The sequence below is a fragment of the Tupaia chinensis genome, unplaced genomic scaffold, assembly GCF_000334495.1.
Source record: "Tupaia chinensis unplaced genomic scaffold, TupChi_1.0 Scaffold000067_1, whole genome shotgun sequence".
Lineage (NCBI taxonomy): Eukaryota > Metazoa > Chordata > Mammalia > Scandentia > Tupaiidae > Tupaia > Tupaia belangeri.
Window position 1 is genome coordinate 2,041,061 of NW_006159526.1, and position 24,214 is coordinate 2,065,274.

Genomic DNA, 24,214 nt, shown 5'->3' on the forward strand with positions numbered 1-24,214 from the left:
CGACAGGATAAACAAACCTGAAGGCGCCCATGGGGAGATAACCTATCTTAACTGAACTACAAATGGCCTCTCCTCTGTGTGCTGTGAACTATGAAAAACTGCTAATAAAACATCCTGCATTGTCTCCTGAGCTACAAAACCCCCCTCATCCAAAAAGGCCCTGTCTGGTGATCAAGATTTAAGAAGAAAATGCACTGGACAGATGGACTCCTTCGCCCTAAGGACTGTGACTAATTACACTTAAACAAAACAGACATGTTTTATGTTCCCATACTTTGAATACCTCATTTTTTAGAGTAAAATCTTTTACTTCCCCCTCACCCCTCCTACTTTCATAAACATCCCTCAATAAATACGTATCTCCTAGTCACAGATGCTGCAGTCTTGAGCTAGCTCTGACTGTAGTCGGCTGAGAACATGCTAAAGAGCATAGTGGTCTCAATCTGATTTCTTCTCGCCCTTGTCACCTTCTGTCGAGCCTCAACCCACCCTGACTGGAGCAGGTCTCTGGCAAGTTTGTACATCTCTTTCTTCTGGAAATCATATTGGAATTTATTAAATTAAAATAACAAAAAGATAACATAATAATGTCACTGCATTTTTTTAAACAGAAGCATGCATTCATCTATAGGAATTCACGTTTTGATATATTTTGTATTTACCTGAGCTATTAAAAGATGGCCAACTATCTGTAAAACCAGGAGAAATACATAAAATGGGCCTTAGGAGATCATAGGTTGTAGCATAATCAAATTCATAAATCTTGATGAGTGGGTGGTACATGCTGCACTTCTTAAAGCATAAATACTTAACAGGGAGAGGGTACATCTTAAAAATGGAAACAAAATGGGTACACATATGTGGAGGTTTCCTCCCGCCCGAAGGAAAGGTATATATGAGTGAATATAGCATGATAGCAGTTGAGCCGCTTTGGATGTGGAACCAGTAAAGACCAACCTGGTTTGAATGTCATTCCATACTCCTTAAACATGGTGATGTTTTCAGTGTAATTGAGTAAAAGGCTTTGTTCTATTATATCTGAACAGGAAGAATGGATTACATCATTAATTTTCTGGTGTATATCTTCACAGGTTAGTCAGTACTTAATGATGTTTATGCTGTCTCAATTTGTATGGAATTGAGATATTCCTAAAATTGGGAATTCCTAAAAATGGAGGGACCAGCGGTTGGCATAATGGCTATGTCACTGGACTCCCATGTAATCGACTGCAGTTCGAGCCCTGGAACTGGTGGCTTAAACTCACGCCGGGCACGTGTGCATGTGTGCCTAAGATCTCAAGAGGAGAATGGAGGAGAAGGGATTGCGGTGTGGCCATTTCCCCTGGGGGGTGATTTCTTGCTTTTTGTCTCTCTGTCTCTCTTTCTGGTGAGCACATGTGCTCTATAGCAAAAACCTCTTTTATATATATGTATATATATATATATATATATACACACACACACACATACACATGCACACACACACATATACATATATATAAGGAGGCTTCTAAAACCATGTCCATATTCTATAATTCACTAGGACTCACAAGATGCTTTATATTGTCATACTCGTGGCTATGAGTTATTATGATGAAGATACAAAGAAACTGGACAATGGGAAAATGTGCATGAGGTGAAGCTCAGGGGTATCAGACACAGTCTTCCATGAGCCCTCTTTGGTGGAACCATACACAATGGATTGAAATCCCTTACTATTGAATTGTGCATGAGGCTATCCTTGACTTCCATCATGCTCTAGATTAATTCCCTATCTCTGTATCAAGTACCCCCAGCCTTTGAAAGACCATTCAGTTTCAGCTCCCACTTGTCACCATCTGTAGGCTTCTCTGTTCATTTCTGGCTCCTGGGGGTTTTTCCTATCTTAGCTACATGTTAACACTTTGGTGTATTGTCACATACTTATGTTTAAAAAGACAGTGTTGCGGCCAGCACGTGGCATAATGGTTATGTCTCTGGACTCCCACATGGTTGAACTTGGTTCAAGTCCCAGGCCCAGAGATTTGAAACTCATTATGGGCACATGTGCATGTGTGCCCAAATTCCCTAGAAGGGAATGAAGGAGAAGGGATTGCAGTGTGGCCATACCGTTGGGGGGTGATTTCTCACTTTCTGTCTCTAACAGGTGAGTGCATGCTCCCTATAGAAAAAAAAAAAAAAAACCTTAAAAAAATAAAAGGCACAATGTTGTGTAATAGTAACCACTGTACATATTTTAGAGAGATTTGTGCTGTAGGGCATGTACACTTGCCAGAGAGACAGCAAAACAGAAAGTGAGAAATCACCCCCCCCTACAGGGGGGTTGGCCACGCTGCAATCCCTTCTTCTCTGTTTTACTCTTGGGATTTTGGGCACACACATACTTGTGCCTGGCATGATTTTTAAGCCTCTGGTTCTGGGACTTGAACTGTGATCAACTACATGAGAGTCAGCAGCATAACCATCACACCATCTCGTGGTCCCAATAAACACTATATCTTTTTTTATTTTTTTTTATTTTGAGGATTGGGAACCAATTTTTATTATCTTTTCATTTCTTGCATTTGAAGTACTCGTCAATGACATCCTTGGCGTGAGATTCCTTGCTATAGTTCTTTACTGCACAGCTGCAACCAACCACTTTACAGGGTTTTCCCTCTCTGTCAGTTTTATAGAGGCCTACCCATTCTCCTAGTTTTTTGTTGTCATCTTCCTTAATCAGGTTGATTCGGTGTTCAGCATAAAAGGCCTCCACTAAGTTGACATACTTAGGTTCATCACAACTGGATACAAGCACACACAGGTGGGCTTGACACTTGTCTAAGGCTTTAGCAGCTTCACACATTCCACGTGCTAGGCCATTGTAGATGAGGGCAGTAAAGCAGTATTAACATCCATTACATCTCCAGCAGCAATGCCTTCCTTGGCCAGTGATGGGTTATGGGTGGAGCTGAATCTTAAACACACCCGAGCTTCTGCCTCTGCGTGACTCAGCAGTGACAAGGAACGATCATAACCACTGTATCTTATATATATATTTTTTCCTATGAGCAAGAGGCACCAAGCACACCTGATGGGGTCTTAGATACCGTCATCCATCCCCAGCCTCAGCAGTCCCAAAACATAGGCACACACATACCTGGTATACTCAAGGTCTTTGGATACAAACTTGGTACCTTCCTATGTAGGTTAGCCTCACTGAGTGTCATACCACTGTACCACATCTGCCCCCTAAAGAAACCCTCTGTGCATTAACAGTCACTTTCCCTTCTCAGCTGTACCTTTCCAGCCCTGGAAAACCATAAATCTACTTTCTGTCTCTCTGGATTTGCCTACTGTACACATCTGATATAAGTGGAGTCATATTTTACATGGTGCTATGTGTGACTTCTTTTCCTTGGCATAATGTCTTTAGGGTTTGTCCATGTCATAACTACAATCAGTATTCAGCCAGCAGGTAGCATGGTGGTTAAGGCACTTGATTCTCACATGGCTGTCCACAGTTCAAGTCCTGGACCCGGCAGTTTAAAAATCACACCAGGCACTTGTGTGGGCATGCCCAAAATCCTAGAAGGAGAGTAGAGGAGAAGGGATAATGCTGAGTCCATCCCATCTGGGGAGTGATCTCTGTCTTTCTAGCAAGTGCACACTCCCTATGGCAAAAACCTAATAAAAAGACAAGCAAAATCAGTACTTCATTCCTTTACATTGCTGAATAATACTGAATCGTGGATATACCACATTTTGTGTATTCCTTCATCAGTGATTCCATTTTTCTACTTATTGACTATTATTAAATCTGCTGTGAGTATTTTTGTACAGGTTTTTATGTAGATATATATTTAAGTTCTCTTCAGTAATACTTAGGAATGGAATTGCTGAAACATAAATCCAGTTTTTTTTAAAGCAGTTTTGGCAATGTCAATCTCATTTGTGTGTGCATGTCTTGATATTAGAAGTCTCCATTTTGGAAATAGAAACACAAATTAAGACTAAAAAACGAGCAAAGATGGTCACTAAAGAGTATTTTGCAAGATGATGGGGTGAGATGGTCAGTGGAAGAAGAAAGCAGAGCTTGAATTGAACTCGGGTGTGTTTAACTGACTTCAAATCCTGCCAGATCAATCACTAGGACGAACTGCTTCCTATATATATAGGGAGTAAAATGCCACTACATTTTCTTGTTCATACCTTTTATATACTTCTGGCTGTTAGAACCATATTAATATTTCACATACACCCAAAATAAGAGACCAGATAGTGATCCAGCAGTAGTGCAACTGGACGCACATGGGAAGGTTCCCATTTTGTGTCCTGAGTTCTCCCTGTAGATGTCAGGACTCACAAATGTGAATAAGGATGTACCTGTTGTGGGAGGCTGCACACCAGTGAGTCAACCAGTTTCTCAGAAAGGAAACAATTACACAATGCCAAAAGCCATGATTGGCTTCCTTTCAAAACCTGACCTTCGAAACCTTGCTCTGATTGGCCACTAGAATCCCTCAGATTTGCATATCTGGCACCTCATGATTGGTCCAAAAGCAACCAATCATAACCCACGGTTAACAACCAATCACAGCCCACCGTTTACAACCAATCACAGCCCACCAGTGTGTATATAACCACGATGCCTGGCCCACAGTAGCCAGACGACACAGACGACCAGGAAGATGACAACGACGACCAGGAAGACGACGACTGAAGAGCTGAAACACCACGCAGTCTCCAGACGACCCTGAAGATCCTGAAGAGCTGACACTGCATTGTCTCCAGATGACCTGGGAGACCCTGGAGAGCTGTAACACTGCGTCATCTCCGTGCTGCTCACAGTAGACAACACGACACTGCGTCATTTCTATGCTGTACCGTGCTGCCCACAATAAAGGGACGACACTGTCGTCTCCGTGCTGTAACACTACGCTGCTTGTCCCGGCTCTCACTCCTTCACTCAGGAAACCTGTTCTGCTGTCCCCCCGGGTCGGGACAACCTGTAATCTAGAGTGGCTTGAAAACCCTGTTGTGGTACACACACACACCTCCTCAACTATTTAAAAAGAAAAAAAGAAATTCACAAGAAGTGCACTTGGTCCTGGCTAGCTGGAAGACGGGAGAGGATCGTGGCGTGACAGACCCTGCTTAGTGTATCTCTTTCTCCATCTCTGTAAATACACCTTAAAAAAACAAACAAAAAAACCCTACAATCCTTTTTTATTTTGGCATTCTGTGAGACAGTGATAGTGATCATTGTTTTTCCCATACGTTTATCTAACTGATCAAAAACCATGTATTGACAAGACCTCTCTCTATTGTGATAGCTAATCACTTCCCAAAGATTCCATCTCCTAATACCAGCACCTTGGGGGTTAGGATTTCAACATAGGAATAGGGGACACAGCCATTCAGACGTTCTCAGCTTTTCAGTCCTTCCATGAACTGAATCTATACTCTGGCACGGTAAACACGCTAGAAGGGTAAGACGTCTGCCCCAAACCACCTTGAAGATTCTGGGAAGTGGAAACCGGGAGCCGGGCTAGTGGGCCACTTCCATACAGGGCGGCGGCTAAGTCCGCCTTCCGCTCGGACATACGGGAAGTGTAGTCCAGGAGGTCGCGCGCCTCAGTTACTCTCCCTGTGGACCTGATGCATGCCCTCCTGGGGCGGAAGTGCCTGCGCCCAGCGGACCTCTGGGAAGTGTAGGCCCGCACGAGGAAGGCAGTGCGGGCGGTGCTGGGAAATGTAGTTCAGGAGCTCCCGCCGGGCGCAGGCACTTCCGCCCCGGGAGGACGGCGCAGCGGCCATCTTTCCCGTGGTCACAGGGACACGGGTCTGTTCCTCAGCAACCTCCGAACTTGAAATTGCTCCTGAAGACAACAGCTAACGGTCTTTCACTAGCGGAGAAAAAGGAGGAGAGTCCAAAAGCAGAGGTTTGAAGGGCGCTAGCCGCTTTTGCGTTTCCCTGGGCGGAGCTTGTTTGCATCAGGGGCGGACTGGGGTTGTGCTGTGCTGTGTTTGAGAGTCTTGGGGACTGTCGGATCCTCCTACCTAACTTCCCCACGTGCAAGCTAGCCCTGCTACGTAATATGGCATCAGACCGGAGTCAGTGAACCCCTCTGTGCCTTCGATCGCAGTTCTGTAAAAAGGAAATAAAAGCAGAACCTTTCTAATGCGCATAATGTTTGGGAGGAGGAAACGAGTTAGTGCAAAAGTTCAGCTGCCTGGCACGTGGATTGTTACAATGCTACTTTATTTCTCCTAGAAACGCCCTTGTCGCAGCGGTCTTCTGAGCCCAGGGAGCTGGTCTGCCCCTGACTCTACCTTTTGGGAGGAAGGGGATTGTTTCTAAATGGTTAAGTTGCTTCTATCTAGGGGCTGGCGTAGCTGTTGATCGGGGATGGAGACACAATCTTGGTATTTCACAACCTCTTTTTCTTTCCCAGCCTTGACTTTGCAAAAAAGCACTGCACTGAAGAGGCGCGTGCAAAGCCTCCGCTTGAGTAAGACTTGTACTTTATGTTTTATAAAGATAGTCACGTGAGTTGAACGTGTAGGTGATATACATGGGTGTGAGCAGTAACTAAGCGTTAGTTGCTAAGTTCTAGTCTAAGGGTTTAGTGAAGACTTTTCTACCACACAGTGGATTCCTGAAGTTATTTTGCTCTTTTTTCCTACTGTAAATATGAGTAAATTGAGATGGGGGGGGGGGCCTAATCTGTCCAGGATCACCCAATCTAGGTAATCTGAGCCCATACTTGATTTCATAATCTCTTTCGTGTAATTTTACTGAGCCAGAGGAAACTGGCAAATATCTCGGAAAAATACTTTGGGACTTTGTAGTGGGAACCTTGAGAGCAAGATATGGGTAGCTCTTTTGAGTTTTTAAAAACAGTTGCCTCAATTATGTCAAATAATGTTTTTATTATAGAAGCAACATATAAGGGGTTTCTGAAGGTTTGTGGAAAAAATAGAATTAGCATATGAGTTTATTTTGGTGCAAAACATTTTGAAATCCATGTGTAGTATCTTTATAATATGCAGTTTCCACAAATATTTTGAAGTCCACCCCTTCGCATTTGCTCTGTGTTAAATACTGTTTTGTTTTCTTTTGTATGATCATACACTGGCCTTGTATGATTTTTACTAAGTTGAAGCACCAAGTTCTGATTGTGGCTGCTCTTAGCTGTCAGAGCTAGTGTTATTTTTTCCTCTTTCATAGCTTTATCATGCTTATATTTTGTTACTGTTTTTTTGCTGATGCATTTGAGAATAAGCTAGAGATAGTGATCAAAATGAAATTAATTACATTGATGACATACTGTTATCTAATCCATAGTTCATATTAAATTTCAGTTTTCCAAAGTCTTTAAGAGCAATTTTTTCCCTCCAAGTCAGTGGCCTTTCTAATTGTGTGCATTGTACTTAGTTTTTGTTTAGTTACTCACCTTTACTGATTCCTCGGATTGTTATTTTTTATAGTCTACCAGCAAATTGTTTTGTAGAATGTCCCTGTGTTTTGGTTTGACTGTTTGTTCGTGATTAAATTCAGCTATGTAAAATTAGCAGAGATGCCATAGAAATGGTGAGGCATCTTTTTCAGTGCATCAGTTGTGTCAAATGTTAGCTTGTGGGGTTGCCCTACTGATGTTGTCAGCTTTCTTCTTTTAACTAAGATGTCTGGCAGGTTATCTTTTTCTTTTGCAAGTATTACTTTGAGTTTATGTAGTTATATTATTCATCACCAAACTTTACCAGATTTTAGTATCCATTCATGATTTTCTTTTCTTTCTGTTTTATTTTAAATTACCAGAGGATATATATGCTCACCAGAGAGACAGAGAGGGAAAAGGAGAAATAGAAAAGGAGAAGGTATCTTTCCCATCCTCGATGGGGCATGGTCATGCCACAATCCGTTCTCCTCCATTTCTCCATCCCATTGAGATTTTGAACATGCACGCACATTCACTCAGCATGTTTTTCAAACCACCAGCGTGGTTTGACCCACAATCAGCCATATAGGGTGCAGCTTCCCTTATGCATCCATGGGACTGGCCCCATTGATGATTTTCTAGTTATCTTTAATTTTACACTTTTAGTTTTTGTGTTCTATTGTAGAGGAGCTTTCTCTTCTCATCCATTTATTTATTATACATTCCATCACTTACAACAATGTGAACTCAGACACCTGCCTTTTTCTTTTAAGTTGAGTATGGACTGTCAACTTAAAAACATTTTTTTCTTTATTCAGGATAGAGCATAAGCACATGCATGTGAGACAGAAAGAGGAACACTCCACCCAGGGTCTGGTCAAGCCACAATCCCCTTCCTCCAGTCTTTTGTCCATTAGATCTTGGACACGTGCATGGCATATTTCAGACTGACCAGGGCAGGGATTCAAACTGTGTTTGTCACATGAGATCCAACTTCTTTTGAACAGTGCATTACTATTGTGCTATTGTGCCATGGAGCCAACCCCAATTGTTTTTTTTTTTAAAGAATTATTTTATTTAATTTCATTTATTTTGATTTGACCAAAGAGGGACAGTGTGTGTGTGTGTGTGTGTGTGAGAGAGAGAGAGAGAGAGAGAGAGAGAGAAGGAAAGTGAGAAAGCAATCCACCAGGTCTGGGACTCGAATGGCCATTGGCCTTGTGGTAGTCCAGCACCCTTAACTACCATGCCACCTGCCAACCCCCCAATTTTTGGTTTTATTGGAGTATCTTAGGTTTTGTTGTTGAGGTAAGCAAATTCCTAGAATGACAACTGGAGACTTTTCAGAAGTTATGAGATATTTTCACATGTCAGAGCATTAACCTGTGATCTCCAGTTATCTTAACAATATTATATTGGTGAAAAATCATACCTTATTTTGAGTTTTTTTTTTTTTTTTTTTTTGCTATAGGGCACGTGCGCTCGCCAGATAGACAGAGAGACAGAAAGACAGAAAGCAGAAAGCGAGAAATCACCTCCCAGGGGGGATGGCCATGCTGCAATCCCTTCTCCTTCATTCTCCTCTTGGGATCTTGGGCACGCGCACACACGTGCCCAGTGTGAGTTTTAAGCCACTGGGTCTGGGATGCGAACTGCTGTCGACTACATGGGAGTCCAGCGACATAGCCATTAGACTAACTACTTGTCCCACACCTTTTTTTTTTTTAATCTTTTGTTATAGGACATGTATATTCACCAGAGAGAGAGAGAGAGAAAGTGAGAAATAACCCCCCTGAGGGAAGATGGCCATGCCGCAATCCCTTCTTCACTCCCGTCAAGATTTTGGGCATGCAGGCACACGTGCTTGGCATGATTTTTAAGCTACTGGGTCCAGCACTTGAACTGTACCATTGGCCATATGGGTTCCACCTAAATGTCCATGTCATGGCCTAAACATCATACTTTTAAGTATAATTTCAGACCACAGACTATTGTTTATTTTTGCAGTTGCAAAGAAATAAGAAACCTTAGCTTTCTACTTTGCAATAATCTCATGAGATTGATACTGTTATTCTCCCCCCCACTTGCAGCAGATACAAGTGAGGCAGAGAGATGTTAACCCCCCCCCGCCCATAATGGTGCTAATGAGTAACCATGTCAGGATTTCAACAGATGCTTGTTAGTTCCAGAGCCCAATTTTTTATATTGTCTCATTTTATACCATATCCAGAGTAAGAATTATTGCTGTGGAAGTACAGGCACACTGGTGCAGCCACAGTATGAACTACTACTAAAAGGAAGATGAGAGATCTCTGCTGTTCATGTTGTGTTCTGCCCACAAGCCACAAGCAACTGCAGCCACCCTGGGGGATGATCAACTTTGCTAATCCACAAGAAGAGACCATGTGGGTTAGCAACATACTTGCCCAGTTTCCATTGACTTCTCTCTCCTTTCTTAGATGTGCCATCTTAGGACTCTGCTTCCCCAAAAAGAGGAATTTAAAAATGAGTATATTCAAGGTGAGTCAAATTTATCTTTCTTACTATTAAAAATGCTATGTTGAGTTCACACGTGGCGCCCGCCGAGGCACATTGTTTCTCCTGTCTCTGCCGCCTGGACAGGTTCCACAACTGCCATGAAGCGGCCGAAATTAAAGAAAGCAAGTAAACGCATGACCTGCCATAAGCGGTATAAGATCCAAAAAAAAATTCGAGAGCACCATCGAAAATTGAGGAAGGAAACTGAAAAACGGGGTCATAAGAAGCCTAAGAAAGACCCAGGAGTTCCAAAGAGTGCTCCCTTTAAGGAGGCTCTTCTTCGGGAAGCAGAGCTGAGAAAACAGCGGCTTGAAGAACTCAGACAGCAGCAGAAACTCAACAGGCAGAAGGAACAAGAAGAGAAAAGAAAAGTTGAAGCCAACCCTGATGTTAAGCCATCTGATATGGAACCCGTGAAGGAGGAATCTGGGCAGTGCAAGACTAAGAACAGAACCAAGTCTGTTAAACAGAGCCCAAAGAAGCTATATTGTCAGGAACTTAAAAAGGTGATTGAGGCCTCAGATGTCGTGTTAGAGGTACTGGATGCCAGAGATCCTCTCGGTTGCAGATGTCCTCAGGTAGAAGAAACCATTGTCTAGAGTGGACAGAATAAGTTGGTACTTGTATTAAATAAATCAGATCTGGTACCGAGAGAGAATTTGGAGAGCTGGCTAAATTATTTGAAGAAAGAATTGCCAACAGTGGTATTCAGAGCTTCGACACATCAGAAGGACAAAAGGAGTATAACCAAGGTAAAGAAGAAGGCTGCTCCATTCAAGAGTGAAGTCTGCTTTGTAAAAGAAGGACTTTGGAAACTTCTAGGACGTTTTCAGGAGACATCTGGCAAATCTATTCAGGTTGGAGTAATTGGTTTCCCAAATGTGGGGAAAAGCAGGAGCATCAATAGCTTAAAACAAGAAAGGATATGCGACGTTGGTGTATCCATGGGACGTAGAAGGAGCATGCAGGTTGTCCCCTTGGACAAACAGATTACAGTCATAGACAGTCCATGCCTCATTGTCTCTCCACTTAACTCCTCCGCTGCACTTGCTCTACGAAGTTCAGCAAGTATTGAAGCACTAAGGCCAGTAGAGGCTGCCAGTGCCATCCTTTCCCAGGCTGATACTCGACAGGTAGTACTGAAATACAATGGCCCAGACTATAAGGATTCACTGGAGTTTCTCACTATGCTTGCTCAGAGAAGAGGTCTACACCAAAAAGGGGGAAGCCCAAATGTTAAACATGCTGCTAAACTGCTATGGTCTGAGTGGATATGTGCCTCTTTAGGTTACTATTGCATGCCCCCACATCCTGGACTCCTCTTCCACATCTTAATAAGAGTTTCATGGCAGACTTGAAATGGGGCTTTAATCTGGAAGAACTGGAAAACAACAACGCACACAGCAAACAAGCCATCAGCGGTCCTCGTTTAGCCAATAGCATCCTTTTCCAGTCCTTGGGTATGACAAACGGGATAACAGAGGAAAAGGATATACCTGAAGGATTGCCAAAACAAAAACAGAAGAAACAGGAGGAAAAGGAGGAGGGTGAAGACATGAACAGTGACCAGGAAAGTGTGGATGCAGAAGTGGACGAAAGGGCTTCAAACACATCCCCTACAGAAGAGACATGGGTGGCACAGCCTGAAGAGTCCATACCAGGTAACCAGTCTACAAGATCTTTTATCTTGGATAAAGTGACTGAAGAGGATGATGTTTATGACTTTAGTACAGATTATGTGTAACACAACCTTGTCCACTTACAAAGGGTATTCTTTAACATTTTAAACAGATTATTACTGTTAAACTGTCCTATGTGTATAACATAATTGTTTGTTACGGTACGATATAAGCTATGTGAATTCTGTAAACACATATCCACGGTGTCATTAAAACAGGCAATTTACCAAAAAAAAAAAAAAAAGCTATGTTGGGGTCAGCAGATGGCATAACGGTTTTGTCACTGGAATGACACCACATAGTCAACTGTGGTTCGAGTCCTAGACCTGGTAGCTTGAAAATTGAGCCTGGCGTGTGTGCATGCATACCCAAGTTCCTGGAAGGACAAAGGAGAAGGGATTGTGGTGTGGCCATTCCCAGGTGGGTTAGGGGGGTGATGTCTCATGTTCCCTCTCCCTGTGTCTGTCTCTCCGGCAAGTGTACATGTCCTAAGGCAAAAAGGAAAAAAATGCTATCTAAATAATTGTTTTTCTTTAACTACCAGAAGGTACACACACTTATAATAAAAATAGAAAATATCTCCCAATGGGGTAGTCCTGCCACATCCCTTTATCCATGTCTTCAGACAGAGAGGATTTTTGGCACTCTTGCATGCACACACGTTTTCCAAGCCATCCAGGGCTGAGAGTCAAACCCTGGTTAACCGTGTGGGATTTGACTCTCAGTGCACTATGCTTAACTACTGTGACATGGGGCCAGCCCATAAAAATACCAGTTTTGTTTTGTTTCATTTTGTTTTGTTTTGTTTTTGCTAGAGGCACTTGCACTCAATTGGAGAGAGAGAGAGTGAAAAAGCAGCCCCATGGAAAATGGTCATACCACAATCCCTTCTCCATTTCTCCCTCCTTTCAGGATTTTAGGCATGGACACACAGGCACCTAGCATGTCTTTTAAGCCACCAGGTCTGGGGCTTGAACTACACAGTTGGCCACGTGGGAACTAGCTGCATTAATCGCAGTGACACTGCCTGGCCTACTCTTTTAGTACTCCCAAATTCAGTACAGGTTTTTGTCGTTCAAAAAGAATCAGAGTGTTTTGGGGCTGGCAGGTGGCATGGTGGTTTAGGGTGCTGGGCTCCCACATGGCTGACCATGATTCAAATCCCAGACCTGGCAGCTTGCTTTCTCACTTTCCTTCTCTCTCTCTTGCTCTCGCTCTGTCCCTCTTTGGTCAAAAATAAAATAAAATAAAATAAATAATAAAGTAAAATAAGTCTTTTAAAAAAAGAATCAGTATTTTAAAGGCCTCTTAAGTGCCAGGTCCTTTTTTGTCTCCTTTAAATTTAAGTGGTTTGGGATTTAGTTTTTGTTATTTTTTTCCCTGATGTTTTATTTATTTGTTCTGAGATAGAGGTTTATAGCACCCCCCAACAGGGTGCTAATGCCATGATCCATTCCCAGGACTTTAGGCAGTCCCTGATCTTTGCACTCAGGGAGGTCTCTGGGCATGGATTGGCAACCTTTTTATATGGATCTGCCTTGCAGAGTGTCATGTTACACCAGTGCATCACTGTCCTTTCTCTATTTTATCATTTTAAAAGTTTTACAAATAAAATAGAAAAATTAATAGAAACAAACATTATTATGACTTCTCTGCTTACAAATTGTCTTATGTATGTATGTGTGTGTGTATATATATGTGTGTGTGTGTGTATATATAAATATATATATATAATTTTTACATATACATATAAATTTTTTTGAGAGAGATTTTTGCTATAGGGCATGTGTACTCACTGGAGAGACAGAGACAAAGAAACAGAAAATGAAAAATCACTCCCGAGGGGAGATGACCACACCATAGTCCCTTCCTCTCCATTCTCCTCTTGGGATTTTGGAGATACATGTAAACATGCCCAATGTGAGTTTTAAGCCACCAGGTCCAGGACTCAAACCATGGTAACTACATGGTAGTCCAGTGACGTAACCATCTGCTGGTTCCTATGTTTGTAATCCCTTCATCACATGTATTTATATGTATTCATAACATATAAATAGTTAGGTATAATTATGATGATGGTGTTGTTAGATTTTTGCCAGAGGGCATGTGTGCTCTCCAGAGAGACACATAGAAATAGAGTGAGAAATCACTTCCCAGAGAGGATGACCACACCATAATCCCTTCTCCATTCTCTTGGGATTTGGGGCATGCATGCACATTGCCTGGAGTTTTTTTTTTTTTTTTTTCCTTTTTTTGGGAGGGTGGGGGGTTGGGTGTAGTGCGTATTGGCTGAGAGAGACAGAGAGACAGAAAGCGATAAATCCCCCCCCAGGGGGAATGGCCCCGCCACAATCCCTTCTCCTCCATTCTGCCCTCGGAATCTTGGGCACACATGCATGTCCCCGGCGTGAGTTTAAGCCACTGGATCCAAGGACTCAAACTGCAGTCGACTACATGGCAATCCAGCAACATAGCCATTATGCCAACTGCTCAGCACATGCCTAGAGTGTTTTTCAAACTACTGGGTCGAGGACTGTAACCACAGAGTTGGCCATGTGGGACCCAGCACCTTAACCATCACTGAGAGTACCCTGCTGGGAGCCAACTGCTGGTCCCCATAGGCATAATTTTAAATTGTGGTTTATTTTTTTAGTTTAATATTATGTTACAGTCTTTCTTTATTTTTTGTTTTTTAAAATTGACATCATAATTGTACATATTTGTGGAGTACAGTGTAATGTTTTTTAGTACATGAACATAATGTGAAATGATCAAATCAGGTCAGTTAGCATATCCATCATGTCAAACATTTATCATTACTTTGTGTTGGGAACATTCAAAGTCCTTTCTTTCAGCTAACCTGAAATATTCAATAAATTATTGTCAAACTTAGTTACTCCATTGTACTATATGTCACTACACCTTGTCTTATCTACTGTAAGTTTATGTCCATTAATCAATCTCTCTGTCCTTCTCTCTGCCCTTTCTAGTTTGTAGTAATCAATCACTCTTATCTATTCTATAAGGTCATCTTTTTTAGTTTCCACATGTAAGTGAGAATGTGCATATAACATTCATTTGTAATTGCTATATCATATTTTCATTAAATTTATGTACTCAATTTTTAAAATATTTCCTAGTAGACAGTTTGTTTAGGATTTTTACTGTTCTAGGAACACTACAGTGACAGTTCTACATTTAACTTTTTTATGAAAAAATCACTTTTGAAAAGACCACCCTTTCAATCATTAACATACTAGATACACAGAATTGAAATGGTATGTGGTATATCTGGTGCCTCAGATGTTTTTTGATAGAACATTCAAATAGGGCATAGTACATAGGATTTAACAGAACAAATATTGTTAGACATTTTCTCACTAAAATAACTAAATTCTGTCTTTCTTATACCTGTATGTATTTCATTTACTTATCTTTTTTCCTTTGTGTGTGTGTGTGTGTGTGTGTGTGTGCGTGTGTGTGTATGTGTGTGTTTTAAGAGAGATTTTTGTTGTAGGGCACATGTGCTGTCCAGGGAGACAGAAAGCAATAAATCACTCCCCATGGTAGATGGCCATGCTTCAGTCCCTTATCCTCCATTCACATTTCAGTGTTTTGGGCATGCACACAGATGAGCCTGGCGTATGTCAAGCTGCTGGTTCTGAAACTCAAATAGCAGTCGACTACATGGGAGTCCAGTGCCTTAACCACTGTGCCACCTGCTGCCTCCCCTTATGTACTTTCTAAATCAAAGTAATATTAATATTGCCTGATCTTTGTGACCTTACTTTTAAAAGTCTAGCAGTACTAGAGGATTTGCCAGGCACTTGCATTCTGTTGCTGCATTTATACTTCAGAGCAACTGTATGAGGAGCTACTTGGTTTTATCTTCATGTCTTTAGATAGCCCTGTCCTGGTGGTATTTTCAATAGCCACTAACCTTGCCTGGTACAGTATGGGGGTTGTAAATTGGCATGGAAATTTAAAGCAGGTTCTTGTTGGTGCACAGCACAAACTGGTTATATATGGGGATGGTAGTTTTTTCATCTTCAGTTGTCTCTGATGTAGCTTATACAAAATAATTGTTCTGTTATCTGAATACCACTCTGTAATTACAAAAAAAAAAGTTGCAGCTGTTTTGTTGACATTCTGAATACTTCTAAGTAAATACAATTATTTTTTATTGAAAAAAAAAAGAGGGGTTATGAAGTGTGAGGCACTTACTGAAGCTTGCAGAGAAAACCAAGGAACTGGAGTCAGGATATCTCATCCAAGTAAAAGAGAAAAAAAGCCTTGAATTTAGAGACCTGGCACGTCCTTTTAATTTATTTCCATATCTAACACTACTGTTCACCTGGCTTGTACCTCAGTAGGAAGGCAGGTACTATCAGACCCTGTTGGAACTAAATTGGTAAACATTTCTGGGTGTACTGACAATGCTAGTTAAAAGGAAAATGTGTTTTTTTTTTTTTTTTTAATGAGATTTTTGCTGTAGGGCACGTGTGCTCACCAGAGAGAAACAGAAAGGGAGAAATCACCCCCATGGGAGATGGCCATGCTGCAATCCCTTCTCTTCCATTCTCCTCTTGGGATTTTGGGCACGCATGCACACATACCCAGCGTGAGTTTTTATTTTTTTAAAGAGATTTTGTGGGGCCGGCAGGTGATGTGGTTAGGGGTGCTGGACTCCCACATGACTGACTGTGGTTCAAGTTCTGGACTTGGTGGCTTGCTTTCTCACTTTCCCTCTCCTGCTTTTTCTCTCTCACTCTGTCCCTATCTGGTCAAATTAAAATAAATAAGCAAATAAAGTTAAATAAAATAATTCTTTAAAAAAGAGAGAGAGATTTTTGCTACAGGGCATATGCTCTTACGAGAGACAGTCAGTGAAAAATAACCCCTCAGGGAGGATGACCATGCTGTAATCCCTTCTCCATTTTCTTGGAATTTTGGGCATGCACGGCTATGTGCCTGGTGTGAGTTTTAAGCTTCCAGGTCCAGGACTCAAAGCACAGTTGACTATGTGGGAGTTCAGCAATGTAATCATTACATCATATGCTTGTCTCCCAGCATGAATTTTAAGCTGCCATGTCCAGGACTCGAACCACTGTCAATTATGTGGGAGTACAGCAATGTAACAGTTATGCCATCTGCTGGTCCAAAAAAATAAAACCATGTTAGTTCATAATGTAACAGATTTCTAGGGAGTTTTCTTATCACAGTACTCACTAAGAATAAGGTAAATATACCAAGGCTTTTTTGCTATAGCAGCATTTTTGGTAAGACTGGGGAAAGTCAGTATATGACTCTGGTAAAATAAAAGGAGAAGGGCTGGAAAAGCTACTACACATGGCCAGAGCATCTTCCCATGCACCCTCCCCAGTTTCTCAGTGCTGCCCCTCTTCTCGTGGATATTGGGTGTAAGATTGATGTCATGTGTATTTGTTATAGGAGGCAGTGACATTTAAGGATGTGGCTGTGATCTTCACTGAGGAGGAGCTAGGGCTGCTGGACTTTGCCCAAAGGAAGCTGTATCAAGATGTGATGATGGAGAACTTCAGGAACCTGGTCTCAGTGGGTGAGGACAGCCTCCTTTTGGAGTATCTCTGTGGCCTTGGAGTTTTAAAACTTTAGGTCTCTTGAAATGGACTCCTGAATATGGGGATCTGACTTTCCTAATTCCAGCAGGATAGAGAGACAGGATGTTCCTGATCTTTCTGAACAGGGTATTTCAAGTCTTTTTAATTTGTTTTATAAAAGAACTGTAAATGGACAGTGTATTGCTGTATACCTTATCTATTTCCAAATTTTACTCGTGGCCTGTTAGTGAATTACAAAACCAGGGTTTTTTTTTAATTTAATTTTATTTATTCATTTATTTTATTTTAATTTGACCAGAGAGAGGGACACACAGAGAGAGAGAGAGAGAAAGTGAGAAAGAAGCAAGCCGCCAGGTCCAGAACTTGAACCGTGGTCAGCCATGTGGGAGTGTCCAGCACCTTAAGCACCACGCCACCTGCTGGTCCCCAAAACCAGTTTTTTGAATCCTTTTAGTAAGATTTTTTTTTTTTTTTTTAATTTTGCCTGAGTACATATGGTCATTGGAGAGAGAGAAAGCAAAAAAATCCTCCAAAGGGAAATGGTCATACCACAATCCTGTCTCCATTTTTACCTCCTTTTGGGATTTTGGGCATACACACACACACACACACACACACACACACACACATGTTCAGTGTGTTTTTCAAGCCACTGTCTGAGACTCAAATAGTGCAGTCAGCCATGTGGAATCCAGCTACCTCAACCACTACATCATAGACTGGCCTATTCATGATTTATTTTAAGACATTTGAAAATCACTGTTTTGTTTGTTTGTTTGTTTGTTTTTAGGTTTTTGCTATAGGGTGCATGTGCTCACCAGAAAGACAGACAGAGACAGAGAGCAAGAAGTCACCCCCCCCCCAGGGGAATTGGCCACCTCACAATCCCTTCTCCTCCATTCTCCTCTCGGGATCTTGGGCACACACGCACATGCACCTGGCATGAGTTTAAGCTACTGGGTTGGGGACTCAAACGCGCAGTCGATTACATGGGAGTCCAGCAACATAGCCATTATGCCAACTGCTGGTCCCCCAAAATCACTATTTTAAGTGTTTTGAATATGTAGTTAAATTTCTAGAAAAATCCAGCTCTGGAGTATTCATTTTAAACTTTTGACTTCACATATTCATAGGGCATCAACTCTTCAAACGAGATATCTCACATATAGAAAGAAAAGAGAAACTTTGGATGATAAAGACAGCAACCCAAAGAGGGAGAGATTTAGGTAAGAACCATGCAATTGCATATTCTTCTAGTTAACTTTCCATCAGTTTTGCTTCTTACCACCCCTGTTGCCATCACTTGGTTCAAATTTCCAGATTTCTTTCCTGGATTATTGTAACACCTTCCATGCTGGTTACCCCATATCTACCCTTCTACAACCCATTCTCTAAATGACAACCAAAATAATCCTTTAAAACCATAGGTCCACTCTCCTTTTTTTCTACTCAAAATTCTTGTTGCTTATTTTAGATTAAAAACCAATAAAAGCAGTGATAGAGAGTTGCACTATCTGTTCTTCATTCTCTGATAGCCATCTGATTATACCTCCTGTCCTTCCCTTTTTACCTAGTATATTCCACTATAATGTCCTCCTTGTTTTGCAGACCTACCAAAATTGTTCTGCCTCATGGCCCTTTATATGTTCTTTTCTTGGCCAGGAATAGTCTTTTACTTGTAATCTCCTGGCTCCTCCTTTCCTTCATTCAGGCCTCTGCTCTTTTTATTAATTAATTAATTTTTTTTTTTTAGGACAAGATTTTGCCATGTTACAGTCTTCTTGCTCCATTCCCCCCAGTCCCCACCTGGGATTATAGGTGCATGTCTCATGCCAGACTTTTTTAGAAAGAGTCTCACTATATTGACCAGGCTAGCTTCAAGTTCATGATCCTCCTGCCTTCACCTTCCTGAGTTCCTGAGTTTACAGGATCATGCCATGCATACATTTCTTGAGCACCTACTAATTGCCAGGCACTGTTCTGGACAGTGGTAATAAAACTGAACACTATAAAACGTTTTATAGTGATACTATGTTATGGTAAACACACACAGAATTTTTTTAAGTTTTAGATAGTATGTCAATAATTGTGTTTTTGAGTAAGTTTCATCAATGCTTAGTGGTTGGGAGTTTAGTAGACTGTCTCTTTGTTTCTATTAGTATGTAAACCAGAAAAAACTTCATATGTACAAGTGAAAACTTTATTCAGAGGTTCAAGATTTTACACTTAGAATAAAGTATGAGACTTTAATGACCACTGGATGATTCAACCTTATCTTTTTCACTTGCCTATCTCTCTGAATTGTTTGTCCTTACAGGAGAGAACAATCAAGATGAGTTAAGGATTATTCAAGACAAAGGATCTCATGAAGAGTTTTCTTGCTGGCAAATCTGGCAACAAATTGCAAGTGACTTAAGCAGGTGTCAGGACTCCATGATAAATAGTTCTCAGTTCCATAGACATTGTGATTCCCCCTGCCAGGATTGGGCAGGAATATCTATTCAAATTTCCGAAGGTGAGAACTGTATACTAAATCATAAAGTAGATGGTCCCAAAGATACTGGAAATCCAGAATTACCAACTTCAGGAACCCAGAATACTTTTCTGACTAAGTCACAGAATTATCAGGATACATATAAGCAAATTTCCCTGAAAAATCAATTCTATCAATGTAAACAGGATGCTAACTCCATTAATTGGATTTCACATCATCATAATGCTCATAAAGTGCACGAAAGTGAAAAGTTTTACAATGATTATGTAAAAGGGAGCACAAAGATTTCAGCATTTGGTGAGAATTGTAGTGTTTATTATAAAGGAGAGAACCCATACCAGTGTAATGAGTACAAAATCTCCAGTGATCTCTTCAGCTTTGATATTCATCAGCAGTTACACACAGGAGAGAAGTCTCATACATGTATTGATTGTGGGAAAAGCTTCCATTTTAGCTCAGTTCTTAGTGTTCATCAGAGAGTTCATGTGGGAGAAAGACATAAATGTGATGAATGTAATAAAGAATTCAGTCAGAGTTCACATCTACATCCTGATCAGAAAATTCACATGACAGAAAAATTGTACAAATGTGAGCAGTGTGGGAAAGATTTTAGTCGTAGATCAACACTTAATGCTCATTATAAAGTCCATACCGGAGAGAAACCTTATAATTGTGAAGAATGTGGGATGGCCTTCAGTAAGGTCTCTCATCTTCAGGATCATCAGAGACTCCACACTGGGGAGAAACCATTTAAATGTGATGCATGTGATAAGAGCTTTAGTCGGAATTCACATCTTCGGTCCCATCAAAGAATTCATTCAGGACAGAAACCATATAAATGTGAGGAGTGTGGGAAAGGCTTCCTTTGTAGCTCAAATCTTTACATTCACCAAAGGGTCCACACAGGAGAAAAACCTTATAAATGTGAGGAATGTGGTAAAGGCTTTAGTAGGCCTTCAAGTCTTCAGGCCCATCAGGGAGTCCATACTGGAGAGAAATCATATATATGTACCATCTGTGGTAAAGGCTTTACTTTGAGTTCAAATCTGCGAGCCCATCAGAAAGTCCACACTGGAGAGAAACCATACAAATGTGAGGAGTGTGGGAAGAGCTTCAGGAGGAATTCCCATTACCAAGTTCATCTTGTGGTCCATACTGGAGAAAAACCCTATAAGTGTGAGATATGTGGGAAAGGCTTCAGTCAGAATTCATACCTTCAAATACATCAGAAGGCTCACCGTATATGTGGGAAAGGCTTCAGTCAGAATTCATACTTTCAAATACATCAGAAGGCTCGCAGTGCAGAGAAACCATATAAATGTGAGGAGTGTGGCCAGGGCTTCAATCAGAGTTCACGCCTTCAGAATCACCAAGTGATCCATACTGGTGAGAAACCCTACAAATGTGAAGAGTGTGGAAAAGGATTCAGTCGTAGAGCAGATCTCAAAATTCATTGTAGGATCCATACAGGGGAGAAACCATATACTTGTGAGGAATGTGGAAAAGTCTTCAGGCAGGCCTCAAATATTTTGGCCCATCAGAGAATCCACAGTGGAGAAAAACCATTCAGATGTGACGAGTGTGGGAAGAGCTTTGGTCGGAGTGCACAACTTCGAGCCCATCAAAAAGTCCACACTGGAGAAAAGCCATACAAATGTAAGGAGTGTGGGAAGGGCTTCAAATGGAGCTTGAATCTTGGCATGCATCAGAGGGTCCACACAGGAGAGAAACCATATAAATGTGGGGAGTGTGGGAAGTACTTCAGTCAGGCCTCAAGTCTTCAGCTTCATCAGAGTGTGCACACTGGAGAAAAACCATACAAATGTATTGTGTGTGGTAAAGTCTTTAGTCGGTCCTCACAACTACAGTCTCATCAGAGGGTGCACACAGGAGAGAAACCTTATAATTGTGAAATATGTGGTAAGAATTTCAGTTGGAGATCTAATCTTACAATTCACCACAGGACCCATGTTAGTGATAAATCCTATAAAAGTAATAGAGGTTGTAAAAACAGAGGATCTACACAGGAGAAAAGTTCTATAAAATGATTATTTTTTTAATGCTCGAGAGTCACTTGAGTTCTTCTATTAATCAAGTCTCAAAAGAAAAATAATCATTTGTCTCATTAAAGTCAGTTCTTCAGCCCTAACTTTTCACATCCCAGTGGTATAGACCCCATAGCAGAAAACCCTTGTAATTGGTTTTGTAAGAGCCTTCATTCAAAACCTGGACCTTTTGTCCAGTTTTGTCATACCTTTTACAAAAGTGTGATGGACATGCCAAAATTAGTTTTTACTGGAATATTAACTTCATATAGGCAGAGATTTTGTTCACTACTGAATCTACATGAGTTCCCCATTGCTGAGTACTTCAGAGGTACTTAGTATTTATTAAATTAGTAAATGGGAAGATGTGTAGTATTTGAAAGTTATGTTGAGATCACTGCCAAAATATATGTGTATTCAGACCCGGAAACCTGAAAGTAGCCTTAATAAAATTAATTCAAGGAAATGCTAGAACTGGGTACCAGCAAGTGGTGTAATGGTTCCATTGCCAAACTCCCACTCTGTTGGCTGTGGTTCAATCTGGACCTGGCTACTTAAAACTCAGACTGGGCACGTGTGTGCCCCAGATCTGGAGACTGGAGAAGGGGTTGTGGCATGGCCATCCTCTGGGGTTTGGGGGGATTTCTTGCTTTCTGTCTTGAGCTAATGTATGTGCTCTATAGAAAAACAATCTCTTAAAAAAAAAAAAAAACCAGAACTGTAATACATTATGTTAATTTGGCATTGTCCTGTGATGATTGACATTTTTTTAAGAGAATTTAATTTTATATTTAATTTGACCAGAGAGGGACAGAGAGAGAAGGAAAGTGAGAAATTAGGCCGCCAGCTCTGGGACTCAAACTGTGGTCAACCATGTGGAACTCCAGGATCCCTAACCACCATATCACCTGCTGGCCCCAACTCTTGTCCTCTCCTAACCTTTCTTTATACAGTATAGGGTTGTTTGTTTACTTATTTATTGGGTTGGGGTAGAGGACAGTATAGACTGAGAAATTAAGTCTGTTAATCTTGCAATAACATGACACTACATACAATACTAGGGATTATTTTAAAAATACTGTTAAGGCAGTGTTCTGTTTTTTTGTTTTGTTTTGTTTTAATGTCAGAGTGTGTGTGTATGCACTGGAGAGAGCACTTTCCAATGGGGCCTGGTCATGTCACAGTCTTTTTTTCCTCAATTTTTCCATCCTGTCAGGTTCCTGGGCACATGAGCACATGCCTGTTGTGTTGTTGCCAGGGCATGAATTCAAACCACAGTTGACTATATGGAATCTAGCTCCCTCTACACAGTGCTTAACCACTGTGCTATGGGGCCAGTCTAATGCAGGGTTTTTAAGTGTCAGAAATAATTACTAATGACAAACATTTCTTAGTAAATGTTGACTTGGTCCCTTTTTTTGTTTTTTTTTTTAAGAAATTTTTGCTTTAGGACGTGTGTGCTCATGGTGGGGGGACAGACAGTGAGAGGAAAAGTGAGCATTCACCACTCCCCCCCCCCTCCCCCCAGGGGTATGGAAATGCTGCAGTTCTTTCATTTTCCTCACAAGATCTTGGGCAGGCACATATGTGCACCAGGTAGATTACTGTTTCCAGTTCTCCACATTTTTATCCAGGCTTTGACATAAATTATTGCCTTCTGTTCCCACATTATTATCCAGGTTTTGACATAAATTATTGCCTTCTAAGGCTTTAGCATTACTTCCATTAAAACTTCTTAGGTAGCGTCTATTTGCAGGGAATTACTATTTTCAAGTTCCTCTACCACACATTTTCTTTTCCCCCCACCCTGTAAAAAAAGGCAAAAAACAAAATTGTTCGAATTAGTTTCGTCAGACATACTGGTTATTGGGACATGACTGACTTTCACATTTTATTTATTTATTTTACATTCATTCACTGAACATCACAGCATACAAAATGTGATTTCCCATCCAATTCACTGAGTAGTGGCTTAATCATACCTGTTATCAGCAAATAATTTTCCATTTCATATATCTATATATGAATTTCCCCCCCTTATTTCTCACCCTTTGCCATTTCCCACCCTCCTCCCACCCTGTCTCTTGTCTACAACCTGCAGTTGGAAAGTGACTTTCACACTTTTTCCTGAGTATAAAAAAATTGGGGGGGGGCAGCAGTTAGCCTAATGGCTATGTCGCTGGACTCCCACATACTCGACCACAGTTCGAGTCCCGGACCCGGTGGCTTAAACTCGCGCCGTGTGCATGCCCAAGATCCCAAGAGGAGAAGGGATTGCGGCGTGGCCATCCCCACTGGGGGATGACTTATCGCTTTCTGTCTCTGTCTGGCAAGCACACGTGCCCTGTAGAAAAAAAAATTGGGGGACCAGCAGATGGCGTAATAGTTATATCGCTGGACTCCTATATAGTCAACTGCAATTTGAGCCCCGGAC

At 41.3% G+C, this 24,214-nt stretch overlaps 1 protein-coding gene and 1 pseudogene across 3 annotated transcripts; one reads left to right on the top strand and one right to left on the bottom strand.

Moving 5' to 3' along the window:
* Positions 1-2,551: 2,551 nt before the first annotated feature.
* On the bottom strand, positions 2,552-3,075 carry LOC114005408 (40S ribosomal protein S12 pseudogene; annotated as a pseudogene).
* Positions 3,076-5,783: 2,708 nt separating this feature from the next.
* LOC102471335 (zinc finger protein 226) lies at positions 5,784-22,338 on the top strand. 3 transcript variants are annotated; one of them, XM_006142048.3, is made up of 6 exons: positions 5,784-5,924; positions 6,438-6,494; positions 9,884-9,944; positions 17,093-17,219; positions 18,375-18,467; positions 19,559-22,338. In XM_006142048.3, the coding sequence occupies exons 3-6, from the start codon at positions 9,930-9,932 to the stop codon at positions 21,781-21,783; spliced, it is 2,460 nt and encodes an 819-aa protein (XP_006142110.1). In that variant the 5' UTR covers positions 5,784-5,924; positions 6,438-6,494; positions 9,884-9,929; the 3' UTR covers positions 21,784-22,338. The 3 variants fall into 3 exon arrangements, with proteins under 3 accessions (XP_006142110.1, XP_006142111.1, XP_006142109.1); XM_006142049.3 differs by lacking the exon at positions 6,438-6,494; XM_006142047.3 differs by lacking the exons at positions 5,784-5,924; positions 6,438-6,494; positions 9,884-9,944 and adding an exon at positions 10,924-11,623.
* The last annotated feature ends 1,876 nt before the right edge of the window (positions 22,339-24,214 follow it).